Below are 12,307 nucleotides of genomic sequence, written 5' to 3'. Positions count from 1 at the left end.
CTAGGCCGGGAAACAAGGCAGGAGAAAAAGTGGAAGGACGGCAGAGGAAAGAAGGATAGGAGGGACAGGCGAGGGCGCAAGAGACGTCGGAGGAGATACAACGGCAAAAGGTCTGAGTAGTGAACTGAACCTTCTTCCTTAGTGTCAACATTTCTCAAATCTGGGATTGATGAAAAAAGGTGTGCTGTGGAATCGTCACCATTGGATGCAATGTTACAGGCGATGCAAAATAGCAATAGAGCAGAAGAAAAAAAGGAATCTATTTATTAACAGGATTTTACCCTGCCAAAAACAAATATGAATGTAGTCATTTGTAGGCTGTTTTTTTTGTACTCCTATTGTTGTACTGGTTTCATACTGAATTTATTTTTGTACAAAACAATACCAGAAATGTAAAAAAAAAGTTATATATGTATGTTCAATAAACGTGTTGATACAGTTGTGTTTACTTTGTTGTTGACTAAAGAAATTGAAATTTGATTGTTGACATTGGGATTGTCCATAATGATGTATAGTATGTGTTTGGAACAAATTACCTTGTTTCTTGTTGAGAAACATAGCAGTAATTTGATTTGTTGAGACAATTAGTTACCAATACCACAAAAAGATATGTATCATTAATTACTGTATTAACTGGAACTAAGATACTGTGACAGCCAACACTTTTTCTTCCACAGATTTCAAAGCAACTTTTTGGGGCATTTTGGATATTAACTATGGGCAAAAGGTGGTAAGCGTTTTCTATATGGAATTGAAGGCGCAGAATTAATATGAAAATCACAAGCACTACAACCATAACCATAAACCAAACCATAAAAAAAAGTTCTGGACCATTTGCAAGCGACTCTTTCTGATTTTGTAAATGACAGATTTATCCTACTTAAATATATCTGACCAAAAGTATATTGATTCAGCATTCACACCAAGGTGTGGGAGGACACGGGAATGTGATACTGAACTTAACTGCGAGGGGATGATGACAACTTTAGCAGATGCTTGGGGAGCTGAAGCTATTCTCTATGAGGCGGTGGGTGTTTACATTAAAAACGACCTAGTAACACAAGTATGCTGCATGTCAGTCCCTGACTTCGTCAAAGAGTACGGAGTGGATGCAAGTAATGGCATTGAATGGAAGTTAGGGATTTAGGGAAAAAGAGCAATAGAAAGGTTTCATTCATTGATTTAACAAGTGACACAATATTACTAGTCTGTTGCTGTGCTTGGATTGGTCCAAAGTGAACCAGTCACACCACTTGACCAAAGTCCCGTCACACAAACCAACACCTGTGACTTTCTCACTCACTGGAACCTCCAGCATAGATGCATGGTGTTCTTTGAATAGGCTATTTTATATTTATAGAGCTGCTTTATTAGACCTACTAAGCCACATTCTATTTAACAGGCCATAGCAGACTGAGAATGAGGATGCAAAGGGCTGGCTTCTTTTTGCAGGCTTACCTGACATTGGCTACTGCCATGTATTTTGATCTGGGCGAGCAGGAAGAGCGATGCATCATCGAGGAGATTCCCGTGGACGTGCTGGTGACGGGTAAGTCCTGGAGGAGGTAAAATATGAGCCAAAAACAACGGACATCCAATCTGAGAGGATGAATAAATGTGTCCAGTAAAACGTGATGACTTACAGTAGGCGGCTCAGATGAGTGTCTCTTTCACCCTCAGGATACTTCATGTTGCAGCCATGGGACTTGAAGTCGTCCACCCACACGCCTCACCTCGGCGTCACCGTGACGGTCAGAGACCCTGGCCATGAGGTAGAGTATAAAAACGTTTCATTTTAATGTGTTTAAAGCTCGTTTTGCAATTTATGATTTATTCTTTTTACTGTTAGGTTTTGATGACCAAACGCTACGGGATCTTTGCTAAATTCACCTTTACGGCCCATGAATCTGGTCAGCACTTCCTCTGCTTTCAAACCAACTCGACCAGATTCTCGGTTTTTGCTGGAGAACGTCTTGTGAGGCCTATAAACACACACACACACAAACACACACAACTTCATGCTATTCAAAAGTTAACACTTAAAACCTTTAAAACTTTATAGAACAAGCGACTATTTTTTTCTTAGATAGAAAAACTTTTATACTGTGACAGTTTTTTAAAATTCCAATAAAAACATTTTTAAAATGCTCAAATATTAAAAATTCGGATTATGTGCATTGTTTATCTATTATTACTCTTATATTGATTTATCATTGTTTTTCCTTTCTTTGGCAGAAGTTACATTTGGATGTTCAGATAGGCGAACACGTCATAAATCCAAAAGAGGACAGAGCCAAAGACAATTTGAAGACACTGGATTATGCCCTGCAGCATCTCGTTGATCAGATGGTGTATATAACCAAGCAGCAGGATTATCAGAGGGTAAGGCCTAATCATTAAATAAAATAAAAAAAGTAGTCTATACTAAAATAGAAACACAAATGGTTTATATTAATTTGGCTCCTCTTATAATATTGCCCTTTTGTTATGTAGTAAGGAATTCAAAGCAATTGAGACAATGGTTACATTGCATATTGCTTTTTACAGTAAAGACAAATGCTGTTGTTGCCTACAGGAAAAAGAAGAGCTCTTTCGTCAGATCAGCGAAGACACTAACAGTACAGTGCTTTGTTGGGCAGTAGTGCAGATCTCCCTCCTGATTTTGGTTGGTTTCTGGCAGATGAAGAGGCTCAAAGAATTCTTCATTGCCAAGAAGATTGTCTGATCGCCACCTGTCAATTACATACAAAGCCAGATTAAATGTGATACGAGGCTATATTAATAAACTATTTATTTTGTAGCACTACGAGGACAATTTGTTAAAAGTTCTGTCTTCCTCAGAAGGTTCTTTACATTTTCATGTTTGAGTGCCACCGACGGCACGAGAGATGCACTCTGAGTTGAAATTTATTGTACATTGAACAAGGTCAATGGTAGGCACGAGTTATATAGGTAGCAACCTGGGGGAGAAGCTGATTATGATTTTTATTATTAATATTATTGTTATTATATTATCATTGGTTTATAATAATAATAATAATAATAATTATTATTATTATCCTATCATTGTTATTATTATCATTTTTACCATTATTACCATTATCATCATCACCATCATCATCATCATTATCACAATCACCAGCTCCGTCACCATCAGCATCAGCATCATCATCTTCATCAATCATCATCATCATCATCATCATCATCATCATCATCAGCAGCAGCAGCAGCAGCAGCATCACCGTCATCGTCATCATCACATCAACATCATCATCACCATAATCACCATCATCACCATTATTATGATTATTATCATTATTATTATCAATATCATTGTAAAATACCCACTTTGTTGTCACATTTAGAAAGAAAGTTTTAATCATAGAAACCTAAGAAAAAGGCAGATAACAAAAAATATATGCATTTATAAAACTACAAAATGTGAGGGTATAACTCTGGGGAACCCACGTTTTATGGTAATAGCCATTTATTGCCGATCATTTCTACAGGGTTAAAACACAACTCCAGCCCACTTGTTTTGATTGAGACATTAGTTTAGCTCAAAGCTAAACACCTGCGTGCTTTGTGGCAGCTAACAATCAGCAAACAATCAACCATCTGAGTGCATTAAAGAAGGCTCCTCAAACCCGTTGAAGATCACCATTTAACGTTTTCACGCGTGGCTTCAAGTAAACAAACTTCCAGGCTGTGTAATCACAGAAAAACAACATTTCAAGCCTTCAATTAGCAATCAAGCACGCGACCGAATAAGCATCTGCGTACATATAATACACACATCAAACACATTTAAAGGTACGTATGGTTTCATTAGCGAGTTTTGATCGTTTCTAAAAGTAAAAACCAACTTAATTTAAGTTTTGTGTACCTCAATTGACAACACGTGGCATTAGCATGATGCTAACGCTCCATCTTGTTTGCAACAGTAACCTCCTTTGCCCCGAACATGTCCAACTGGATCTACTGCAATGCCTGTTTTCTCCCACCTTCATCTCAAATTCAATTGGCACTCACGTCGTGTGGCCACATCATTTGCAGTAATTGTTACTACAAAGGTACAATAATTAATACTTATGAGAACTAAGTTTCCATTTGGGGGTTTTGGAGGGGGTTAGAATCAGCTTATCACTGGGGCGTTTGAGCAAACGTTTTCTTACACTACAATGTTATGATAAAACATTTATTTTTGCATACACTGTGAATATATTTCCATTTTTTCCCCCTCCAGGTGATCAACTCAAGTGTCTGATCTGCAATGAAAACTGTCAAATGAGACGTCTTTCTAACAAAGTTAGTACATGATAAACCTTTAATAATCAGAATGCAAAATGATGCATACGAATATGCATTTATTGATTTTTTTTTATATTTTTCAATATGTCTGTATGTCCAGAGCCCCCCAGAGATGAAGGCCATGTTCCATGATATCAACGTTACAGCAAAACAGCAAATGTTGGAGATCAACGAAGTTAGTTTGTTCATTAAGTTTTTTAATTCAGTCTGGTAATATATTGTTTGTTAGGATATACTAATATGTCATATTTGGCTAGATTTTCAAACTGTTTATCTACACCTACCCAGTGCCAACCCTGTGTTTGTACCAGTTTCTTTAATAATTTAATTGCATAATCCCTGAGTATAGAAAACAAAAACAAATTTTAAGTGTGATTTGGGGGCACATACTGTAGATGAGTGTATAACACTATACATTTTTACCCATAAACGAACTGATTGACATCCAGTCACTGTTTTGTCTCTTCAGGTTTTGAAGTTTCAGGACAGACAATCTAACAGATTGCTCAAATACTACCGGACAAGGGTGAGCCATGTCTTATTTGCAACCCCCTAAAACATGCTTGTCCTAATCTGTTTTCTAAATATTATTAAAATAGAATGAAAAAGTGGAGGAATGTTGGCTAGAGATGAAGCAAGAAAATCAGCAGATGGTCAAGTGAGTCAGATCTATACTGACCCCCATCCAAAAACATGACGTTCATTGATGAGCTTTTTTTTCTGTATCACAGGACCATGAAAGAACAGCAAGCTTACATCAGTGAATTGGAACATTCACTTCAAAGGTAATTATTATATTCATGTCCAAAATTCTAATAAAATAGCATTTTTTGTCACTTCAATTTCAGTGTAATAGTATCTGAAATCCACCGTCCTAATTAAAAAAAAAAAAGGTTTTTCACTTGTCTACCACGGTGTGTCAGTATTGTCCGATTTATTATTACGCTGAAAGGAATTTGAACAAATTACATGACTCGCTTTGATTATCACATTCTTTAAAAAATACTTTTGATTTTGATAAAGATATTTGTATAGTGGCGTGTCCCACCAACTCAATCTGATATTTCTGTTTCTGAGTAATGAATTAAATTGGAGGGTTACATCATTGGGTCACATTGACCTGTATAAAGAAACAAACAGTTGAAGAGTAAAAGCTAATTTTAAAAAAAGGGGGTATAAAAAAAAGAAAAACATCTCCTGTGACGTTGCTATACTCCCAATTGCAGAGTACAAGGAGACAAACAACCATTGACACGTTCAAGTCGAATACTTGACAATTATTAGGGCCCAACTTGATTTCAATTTCCGCAACTAAAAAATAGATGAAATTCCTCTGACCTCACATAAGCAAGAGAAAACGGATGGATATTCATCTTGTGCCACCGCGTCCGTTGACCCTGCCCATGCAGCAATTCCTCACAGTGTCGTCTTTGTGAGCCTAGCAGATAATCTCGGCATGCATCGTCACGGAGATCATCCTTCTGATCTCCCTTTCTCTGCAATCGGGAAAAAAAACAGGAGTTTAATTGTGGAAATGATTTTATCACTTTTATTGTGAAAGTTGGCATCCCAGTCTTATGTCGTGACATTGTGACCCCAGTCTGGTGATTAATTGATTAACCTCAGGGCAACTGCTTTTTTATCTTTAACGATCACTGGAAAATGTAACTTGTTTTGTAATTAAATTGAGAAGTTTCTTCTCCGTATTCTACTTCCAGTTTAAAGACCTCATCGATGAGATATGGCTCCCAAAGTGCACACGGAAGTAAAGGTTATTTTATTGTTATTTACAGTAAATTTGTCTAGCAAGTGAACTTTTTCATTCACTCAATGTTAACCCAAACTCCTGAACTTAACTGGCCACACATAGGACAGATAGAAATAATAACTATTGCATTTCCAAAGATAATAAAAACATCCTTTCGGCTTTCAGGAGTCAATTCGGCCTTTCTTGTACTTTTTGTTTTTATTATCACTACTTTGATACTTTTGACAAGGCCACTTTATCGGCCTGGAAAAAAAAAACATACATAAGCCACAGGGTTCAAAGGGGAGGGAAAAAAAAGCATTAGTTTATTGTCTAAAAAGCACAGTATTGACGTCTGTCATTGTTCCACCTTTGCTTCAGTCTTCCAGAACCAGTATGACACTCCCACAGCGCTCTCCAGAAATTCCTCATTAAGCGATATGTGAGTGCAAGACCCCACTTTGACAGCGCACACACACAGACACACATACTCCTACTTTCAGCCTGGGGTCTTATGTTAACTTTAGCCACTGTAGATTCTTGCTCTGCCCTGCAGCTATATCTACACATGCACAGATACACACACCTGAACAAGCACAGCTTTGCATGGATTTAGTCGCCAATCCCTATTGGGTTTCTTGGACTGAAGCTTCCACTGGTCGCCCAAGGTTTAACAGCACAAATGTTATTTTATACGGCATGACTTTAGGATTTTCTCGCGCTCAAATGAAAACTTCACCCGAGACCAACGGCACTTATTATAGCTGTTACGGGTGTGGCAATATATTATGGTTATGGTGATATATCGCGATACCATATATCCCAAAAGGTTACTTACATGCTCCCTCCAAGAATTTGCAACTGCATATTTTATCATTTATGTATTGTTTTTTTTTAAAAAAGTTGCAGTTTAATTATTATGGTTTATATGGATTATGGCCTAATGCCCTTAGCCTTAATTTATTGTGATTGTTTTATTTAATGTTTTTGTTTTTTTCTCATGTCCTGTAGTCATGGCAATGTTGTGACGGAAACACAGCCAACTTTTTTCCAAGAAGTAAGTCTTCCTACATGTGTATTTTGTGACGACTAGAAGGAATATGCTCCATTTTTATCACCAGGTTCCTCAGCGCCAGCCCGTTAATATCCCTGGTTCGTCACGGATAGTTTCTCCACATGACGGACACATGGGTAAGTACATTTCCTGTTGCATCGTGTCTTAAACCAACAATATCGCCTCCCAGGAGGTTGCATTGTGAACTTTGAACTGCTTGACTGGACTCCATGTAGTATGATGTACTGGGAAAGTGCAAGTGCCTTTCATGGACAACCATTTCTATAGTTCAAAAGTTCACACTCAAGATCTTTAACCCTTTTTTGAGTAATTATTTTTGATAAATGAGTCATTATAATTGGCTGTAGTTGTTTTTTGACACTCAAAAGCTTTTGGCCAGGTTTTCTTATGGATAGGAGTTGACTTAGGATGGAGTTAAAGTTGATCTAAATACATCCTCTTTCTTAGGTGGCCCAATTCCACACAGAAGGTCCAGTACAACGGCCGACTACCGTGCATACTTGGACCCAGTCAGGTGACCACTTCCGCCTTACTTTAATATTTTATCTACGTAGTTCTCACTTAAACCATGTGCCCTTCTAGTCGCAGGCCAAGAACCCCGTTGTCATTTGGACACACCTCTGCTCGGAATTTCCCCTTCTGATAGCCTTTCCAGTCCTTCCGGTGGCACCCTCATCCATTAAAGCAGGTGTACACCCATCCAACTGCTTGCTTATGGTTTCTTTTTCTACCTTTTTTTAACAGTTTGTACTGGAACTTTGTGAATAATAAATGGAGTTCAATGGTCGTGACACATCAAAGCAAGCCTTGTAACTTTTGTGTGCCGGTTCACAGTCATACAAGTGAAGGCAAAGAGTAAAAGTGTACAAATAGAAACTTGATATCACCTGAAGTCATGGCAGGAAGGAAAAGATGATGGCGGCAGCAGATTGATGCGCTCAGACACGTCCTCCATTTCTTTCATTGTCCTCGCTTGTCAGCCAGCTGAATGGCGTCTATTGAGGGAGGCTCAGGTGTGACCGTGTGTGTGTGGGTTCCGGGCCGGTGCACGCCATGCCACTGCTATGTGTGTGTGTGTGTGTGTGTGAGAGAGAGGTTGAGTTAAGACCATTGTGGAGAGTCAGCAGGCTTGATCCTCCTCCTGCACACTCAGTTTCCTGTTTTTTAAGGTCCACTTAGCGAGGAACGACTCCTCCAAGTAGAGTGAGTACAGATGGAGAAAGGCAAAAGTATTGGGTCAAGGTCGTTCTTCCCACAGACAGAAACAATATTGGAATTCTGACCTATTGCAATGGAGAAAAAACTGAGCTATCCAATTAGAAACCTTAGAAAGATTAGTAGAGAGCACTTTACAAGCCAACTAATCAAAATTATTTCTAGAGCCTAAAGTTTAACAGCACGCACTTAATCAGAAGAAAATTCAACAAAAATATTGTGATTCAAGGACAAGTAGAGATGCAAACTTCTGGGTACTTTCTGGCATGATATACAATACAAGGCTCCTGATAATGATTATCTTACAATATGTCAACACAAAAAATACAGACACACTGGCCAGGGAATCAATCAACAACATTCAAGAGAAAAACAAGCCAAATTGTTTTCTTATTTTACTATTGCTGTTCTCTTTCGTCCATACTCCTAAACTTTAAGTAAAATCCCCTTACACAAAGGCCTTGTCACTTTTGCCCTCCCTCTACCACACACACACACACACACACACTTCACCTTTGCATGGTTTCAGGCTGTACAAATGAGTCGGCCCCACTTTAGAGAACTAAAGAAAACTATTCTCTTGTCAGAGGGAATTTTTGAACGGCGCACACACACACACACACACACACACACACACACACACACACACACACACACACACACACACACACACACACACAGACATGCACGCACGCACGCACAGGCTTCCCTCACTGCAGTCAGGTGTGACAGAGTGAAACTTGTCTCTCCATAATGTGATCCAGATTTCACACTTTGTCACACTGCGAGTTGGGAGTGTGTCAACGTAATCCCCCAGTGAGGGCAAGACGTGACACGAAGCAAATGATTTCACAGCACAGATATTTGTCTTTGGATGAAGACCTTTCTGCTCTGACACTTTAAGCATTTGGCCCATTTATTGTCCACTTCATGGTTAATAATTTAATAAACTTCCTTGCTCAGATTAGGGGATTTGGGTAATTCCCCATACGATACAACAAGTCTCACAATATGGTAGTGCAACACTTATCGTTAGGCAGGCCAGGAAATTAATCTACGATGCTGCATGGTAGGTAATAAGATCGTGAATAAATTCATTTCATTCATTTAAACCTTTGATTGCTCATGTTTGGGTGTCATTGTGATTGTTCAGCCTTATCAGTCACTTTTTTGGATGGTTTTGTCTTCAAAATATGGTCTGCTATCATTTTAAATTGAATTTCTGCAGTATTTTATAGTACTTTCTAGTACAAATAAAAGTGGAAGGAAAGTTTTGGACACACCTGCTGTAACCAATACTGTCGTTTACTTGACTCATCATTTTAATCCTAATTTACTAATTGCTTCCATAAGCATCTACCTCAAAGGGATCGAAACAACTACGCACAAAATCACAATCATGAAAAGCAGACCTTGAGTTTGCGACCCTAACTGGGAATAAAATTGGATGCGTCTGTTCACATCTGCTTCTTTTGAAGTGCAGAAGACAGTTTTTGAGAAAAATAAGCCAATGGGGTAGGTTGACAAGTCAAAAAGGAACAGGTGAGGATGTGAACACTTCAATCGGACTTCACTCTCACACAAACACACGTTAAGGCAAGCAAGGGTACGTACCGTTGTCTTTGGAGGGGCCCGCTCTCCAACTGTCCGACACATACTTGAGTGATGTCAGCGTGGCTGCTGAGAGATTTCTTTTCCTGTGACACATACAAAGGCAACATCCGTATCACTCATGACCACCTTTTTGCGAACATTTAGACTAAAGCTCCAGGAACGTGTTGTTCTTTTTGGTTGCAGTTTGTAGTAGTTCTCAACTGGCTTAGGTTACATACAGTTTGTTTAGATTTTATAGTTATTAAATAAAGGTTCGTTTTTTTTCAAAGTAGGGTTAACTGCAGCTAAAATGTATGGTTTTAATTTGTTGTTTTTTTAATGTATTTTTTTTAACTAGGTCTACAATGTCTTCTGTGTCTTGTGTCTGTCTTGCTACTGCAACCAAGAAAGTTCAAACCTTACCTTTAAATTAGGGTTTCAAAGTTGGGATAGTGATAGTGCCAGACGTCCGATTTATTTCTACTGGGAGGAACGGTCGTTCAAAAAGAATTTGAAGTCTTAAGCGGTCAATGGCATTCAAACATTAGAATTCAAAGACAGTCCTCCATTTGAAACGAATTAGATTTCTATGTTTGTCAATACCAAGCAGTGCAGGTTTGAGAAATACAAAACCTCAGTTTAGGAGGCCTTTGTCCTGTTTGCCTGTCAGGTTTGAAATTTCTATCCTCTGCCAACCTTGCCTTTCACACGGGTTTGGTCGCGGGTTGGGGCGACTGACCGAGGCGGGGGGCACCGTCAGAATCATTACAAAAAGCCTCCACTTTTTTTTGTACTTGTTGCTTTCCTGCTTCTTTTGTGGCCCAGTGACGGGTGGAGCGCAAACAGAGCCAGGTGTGTGTGTGTGTCTTTTTGTGTGTCGACTTGCACTCCTTCAGTAAGTTACTTGATGAGTCTTTTTAGGGCGCTTTGGCATTGGGTCTTTGTATCTGGGCATGCACAAGGTCCATAGTCTACTTGACGGCCCTTTCAGGTGTTCTTCCTGTACTCGGTGTGTGAAAATGTGGCAGAGAGAGAGATTGCCAATGTGAGTCTTTGTGTTAGTTTGAGTGCACGTCCGTCATGGTGGCTGGCTCTATTGAGCACCTGAACGCCGTTCCTTTACTTTGCCATGAAAAGCCCTTTGGACAGATCCTCTTCTTCAGCGAGCACAGCTGCTGTTGACTCAAACACACAAAAATCTCCTCCATGACGACGCACACACGTTTGTTTTTACAAGCAGATGAACTCACACACCACAGATTTCCTATCTAAGTGGGCCAATATTGGGATTTTGGCAAAAGGTAGGGTGCCAAATTAAGGCTGTAATCTCAAATTACGCTCCCATTTAAAAAAAAAGATGTCAAAAATGTTAACTTCAGCAATCTTATCTACAAACTAAATATTTCAGCTATTTAAAATACGTGTATTCATTAAATCATGGAGTATCAGAGAAAACCTACACAGGTCCTGGGAAAAACATGGAAACTGCACATGGAACATACAGGGGATTGAACCCTCAATCTTAGAATTGTGAGGTGGACATTCTAACCACTGGGCTGCATAATATATCTACTTAAACTAAATTCTAGTTTACCTAAAACATTAACTTCAAACTACTTTAAAGAAGTCCAGCTTACTTAAAATATGGACAGTTTTCCATCAAAACTTGAAAATGTAAATGAAATTGGTTGAAGTTGAAATTTCAAGCGATACCAATTTTTGAAAAAGTTTTACAATGTAGTTGACATGTAAACAGCCAACTCATTGTAGTAAATTGTGAGTTTTTTTTTTGTTCTTGACATTAGATTATTTTTGTTTTACTGTTAAATAAAATTCATGAAGCCAATTGGAAGCATGTGGATGTAGCTCAGAGCTATGTCTGGATTATGTCACACTCCCCAAACAGATGACAGAACAAACAGCAGTCGTATATTTCAATGCTGGAAACTTGTGAATAACCTCAGCAAAAAAAAAAAAAAAAAAAACATTAAAATAAATAACCAGGCCAACGGAAGACATAAAAAGTAGTGTAGACAACTCTGCCGGGGTGTCAATGTCGTTTCTTATCTCGCACAAAATCCTTGTCCTCCTCTTCCTCACATCAATTGAGGAGGAGGAGGACGGGGAGGAGGACGGGGAGGAGGACGGGGAGGAGGACGGTGAGCAGATGTGCTGGATGAACCGGCGGCAAAAATATTGCCAAAAAGTACGAAAATGATTTGCAGAACTGGACCAGACAAGAAACAATCCCGTTCGATTTGCCCGTGACATGCCATAATCATCGGTGACAGACTGCAGATGACCTGTGCAAAATATCAATGGACAGATGATCAACCTCCAGATCAATAGCAAATTTTAATCTGGAG

The 12,307-nt window shown here is 38.9% G+C and overlaps 2 protein-coding genes and 1 long non-coding RNA gene across 3 annotated transcripts; 2 read left to right on the top strand and 1 right to left on the bottom strand.

Annotated features, from left to right (window-relative positions):
• The first annotated feature begins 1,419 nt into the window (after nucleotides 1-1,419).
• Nucleotides 1,420-2,725, top strand: LOC144207482 (transmembrane emp24 domain-containing protein 11). Its single transcript, XM_077732974.1, has 5 exons — nucleotides 1,420-1,549; nucleotides 1,681-1,772; nucleotides 1,850-1,975; nucleotides 2,236-2,382; nucleotides 2,576-2,725. The coding sequence occupies exons 1-5, from the start codon at nucleotides 1,420-1,422 to the stop codon at nucleotides 2,723-2,725; spliced, it is 645 nt and encodes a 214-aa protein (XP_077589100.1).
• An 834-nt stretch (nucleotides 2,726-3,559) lies between these two features.
• On the top strand, nucleotides 3,560-7,837 carry rnf212 (ring finger protein 212). Its single transcript, XM_077732973.1, has 13 exons — nucleotides 3,560-3,813; nucleotides 3,945-4,073; nucleotides 4,247-4,308; nucleotides 4,412-4,486; nucleotides 4,781-4,837; nucleotides 4,911-4,969; nucleotides 5,043-5,096; nucleotides 6,030-6,076; nucleotides 6,440-6,500; nucleotides 7,070-7,115; nucleotides 7,180-7,249; nucleotides 7,581-7,647; nucleotides 7,716-7,837. Exons 2-13 carry the CDS (start codon nucleotides 3,965-3,967, stop codon nucleotides 7,774-7,776), a joined length of 768 nt encoding a protein of 255 aa, XP_077589099.1. The 5' UTR covers nucleotides 3,560-3,813; nucleotides 3,945-3,964; the 3' UTR covers nucleotides 7,777-7,837.
• On the bottom strand, nucleotides 3,953-10,038 carry LOC144207484 (uncharacterized). Its single transcript, XR_013328677.1, has 3 exons — nucleotides 9,963-10,038; nucleotides 8,021-8,195; nucleotides 3,953-5,807 (listed from the first exon to the last, which is right to left on the bottom strand). It is a non-coding gene; the product is annotated as an uncharacterized LOC144207484 (long non-coding RNA).
• Between the last annotated feature and the right edge of the window lie 2,269 nt (nucleotides 10,039-12,307).

Source organism: Stigmatopora nigra, chromosome 14, assembly GCF_051989575.1.
Source record: "Stigmatopora nigra isolate UIUO_SnigA chromosome 14, RoL_Snig_1.1, whole genome shotgun sequence".
Lineage (NCBI taxonomy): Eukaryota > Metazoa > Chordata > Actinopteri > Syngnathiformes > Syngnathidae > Stigmatopora > Stigmatopora nigra.
Note: the sequence above shows the minus strand (reverse complement) of the source record. Positions and strands in the feature narration are given on the sequence as shown.

Coding starts and splice junctions, on each gene's coding strand:
- LOC144207482 (XM_077732974.1), top strand. CDS start 1,420: ATGAGGATGCAAAGGGCTGGCTTCTTTTTGCAGGCTTACCTGACATTG. Junction 1,550..1,680: donor CGTGGACGTGCTGGTGACGG/GTAAGTCCTGGA, acceptor TTTCACCCTCAG/GATACTTCATGTTGCAGCCA. Junction 2,383..2,575: donor AGCAGCAGGATTATCAGAGG/GTAAGGCCTAAT, acceptor TGTTGCCTACAG/GAAAAAGAAGAGCTCTTTCG.
- rnf212 (XM_077732973.1), top strand. CDS start 3,965: ATGTCCAACTGGATCTACTGCAATGCCTGTTTTCTCCCACCTTCATCT. Junction 4,309..4,411: donor TGAGACGTCTTTCTAACAAA/GTTAGTACATGA, acceptor CTGTATGTCCAG/AGCCCCCCAGAGATGAAGGC. Junction 7,116..7,179: donor AGCCAACTTTTTTCCAAGAA/GTAAGTCTTCCT, acceptor TTTTATCACCAG/GTTCCTCAGCGCCAGCCCGT.